Source organism: Perca flavescens, chromosome 21 (assembly GCF_004354835.1).
Source record: "Perca flavescens isolate YP-PL-M2 chromosome 21, PFLA_1.0, whole genome shotgun sequence".
Classification (NCBI taxonomy): Eukaryota; Metazoa; Chordata; class Actinopteri; order Perciformes; family Percidae; genus Perca; species Perca flavescens.
Window position 1 is genome coordinate 1750416 of NC_041351.1, and position 2500 is coordinate 1752915.

The 2500-nt window shown below is 49.2% G+C and overlaps 1 protein-coding gene across 1 annotated transcript in view; it reads right to left on the reverse strand.

Annotated features, from left to right (window-relative positions):
* The window catches only part of LOC114548471 (prolyl 4-hydroxylase subunit alpha-1), a 30589-nt gene that overhangs the window by 2044 nt on the left and 26045 nt on the right, over positions 1-2500 (reverse strand). The window contains exon 11 of the mRNA XM_028568452.1: positions 1566-1665. Coding sequence (XP_028424253.1) covers positions 1566-1665 — 100 coding nt within the window. The remainder of the gene's footprint in view (positions 1-1565; positions 1666-2500) is intronic.

Sequence of the window (2500 nt, forward strand, 5' to 3'; positions counted from 1 at the left end):
ATGTCTGGCGCAAACACATCACACATCACCCAAAGAACACCATCCCCAGAGTGAAACATGGTGGTGGCAGCATCATGCTGTGGGGATGGTTTTCAGCAGCCGGGGCTGGGAAACTGGTCAGAGTTGAGGGAAAGATGGATGGGGCCAAATACAGGGATATTCTTGAGCAAAACCTGTACCTGTACTGTGTGATTTGAGGCTAGGACGGATGTTCACCTTCCAGCAGGACAGTGACCCCAAACACATTGCTAAAGCAACACTTGAGTGGTTTAAGGGGAAACATGCAAATGTGTTGGAATGGCCTAGTCAAAGCCCAGACCTCAATCCAATAGAAAATCTGTGGTCAGACTTAAAGATTGCTGTTCACAAGCGCAAACCATCCAACTTGAAGGAGCTGGAGCAGTTTTGCAAGAGGAATAATAGACAGTATATAAATGGACCACCAGACCCCGTGTCTCTGGTCTGAGACCAGTGGAGGATATCAGAAGTCTCTTTCCCGGTGCTGGCTGAGTGTTACTGAGCAGCCTCCAACTGAGCTTGAAGACGTAGATATGACGTGAGCAACGTGTCTGAAAGTGTGAAGTCTTCTGGTAGCTGTGAGAGAGAAATCTCAATCATTCCCAATCTCACAGAGACGGAGAGTGTAGGTATATGTAAGGAGATAACATAGACACAGGCTAATTACTGATCACTAACATGCTAGTTAACATTAGTAATTACTGATCACTAACATGATAGTTAACATTAGTAATTACTGATCACTAACATGCTAGTTAACATTAGTAATTACTGATCACTAACATGCTAGTTAACATTAGTAATTAAACCTAAACAGATAATGGAAGTCCAAACTGCCTGTGAGCTTCTCCTGTACTATACGGTAATTCCTCTACTGTGTGACAGTAAGTCTCGTGGTTATGACCCAATCGTTAGCCTATTGTTATAAAAGCGTCTGCTACGGAGCCATAACGTGAGCTACAAGGTAATGGAGCCTTTTATACATTGTCGTGTTTCTTTAGAAATAAACAACGGAGAAATAGTCTTTAAACACTTCAGATGTAAAGTTATTCTCTGTCAAAGTGACGTCAGAATGAATGGGAGTCAATGGGATGCTAACGGGAGGAGATGGCCAGGTAGCATCAGAATGGCGCCATAGGAGGTTCTAGTTCTGAAGCGAAGCTTACCCCCCTTGGGAGGAATGGCCAAAAATCCCAGTGGTAAGATATGCCGAGCTCATAGAGACTTCTCCAAAGCGACTTGGAGCTGTGATTTCCGCAAAAGGTGGCTCTACAAAGTATTGACTTTAGGGGGATGAATAGTTACGCACATTGACTTTTTCTCTTATTTTGTCCTATTTGTTGTTTTAAAAAAAACATCTTCAAAGTTGTGGGCATGTGGGCTGTAAATTAAATGATGCAAATCCTCAAACAATCCATGTCGATTCCAGGTTGTGAGGCAACAAAACACGAAAAATGCCAAGGGGGGGTGAATACTTTTGCAAGGCACTGTATATTCTAATGCTTCTGTGTGTTTTTAATATGAATGAAGGTCCCGGTGAGCTTCACCTGCAGCTCCTCTGCTGTGGAGACATCCAGACCGGTGATGTCCTCGATCCTCTGGTTGATCCGGTCTACCACCGGGTGTTCAAATGCTCCGAGCCAGGCACTGAGAGAGGGAGGGAGGGAGGGAGAGAGAGAGGAGGGAGAGAGAGAGAGGGGGAAGGAGGGAAGGAGAGAGGGAAAGGGAGAGAAGGAGGGAGAGGGGGAGGGAGGGAGAAAGAGAGGGAGGGAGGGATAGGGAGGGAGAGAGAGAGGGCGAAGGAGGGAGGGAGAGAGAGGGAGAGAGAAAGAAGGAGGGGGAGAGAGAGAGAGAGAGGAGGGAGAGAGAGAGGGCAAAGGAGGGAGGGAGGGAGAGAGAGGGAGACAGAGAGGGCGAAGGAGGGAGGGAGAGAGAGGCAGAGAGAGGAGGGAGAGAGAGAGAGAGGAGGGGGGAGAGGGAGGGAGAGAGAGAGGGCGAAGGAGGGAGGGAGGGCGAGAGAGGGAGAGAGAGAGGGAGAGAGAGGGAGGGAGGGAGAGAGGGATAGGGAGGGAGAGAGGGCGAAGGAGGGAGGGAGAGAGGGAGAGAGAGAGAGAGAGAGAGAGGGAGGGGAGAGGGAGGGAGAGAGAGAGGGCGAAGGAGGGAGGGAGAGAGAGGGATAGAGGGAGGGGGAGAGGGAGGGAGGGAGAGAGGGCGAAATAAGGAGGGAGAGAGGGAGAGAGAGAGGGAAGGAGAGAGGGAGGGCGAGAGGGAGAGGGAGAGGGAGAGAGAGGGAGAGGAGGGAGAGAGAGAGGGAGGGAGAGAGAGGAGGGAGAAAGAGATAGGGAGAGAGGGAGGGAGGGAGGAAAGGAGAGAGAGGGGGAGAAATTAAAATCAATTGTTGACATCAGGAGAAACTCATAAGAGGTAAAAACAGGGGAGGGTAAACATCAAAAGGGCAACATATCGGTGGTAGAAAGGTTTA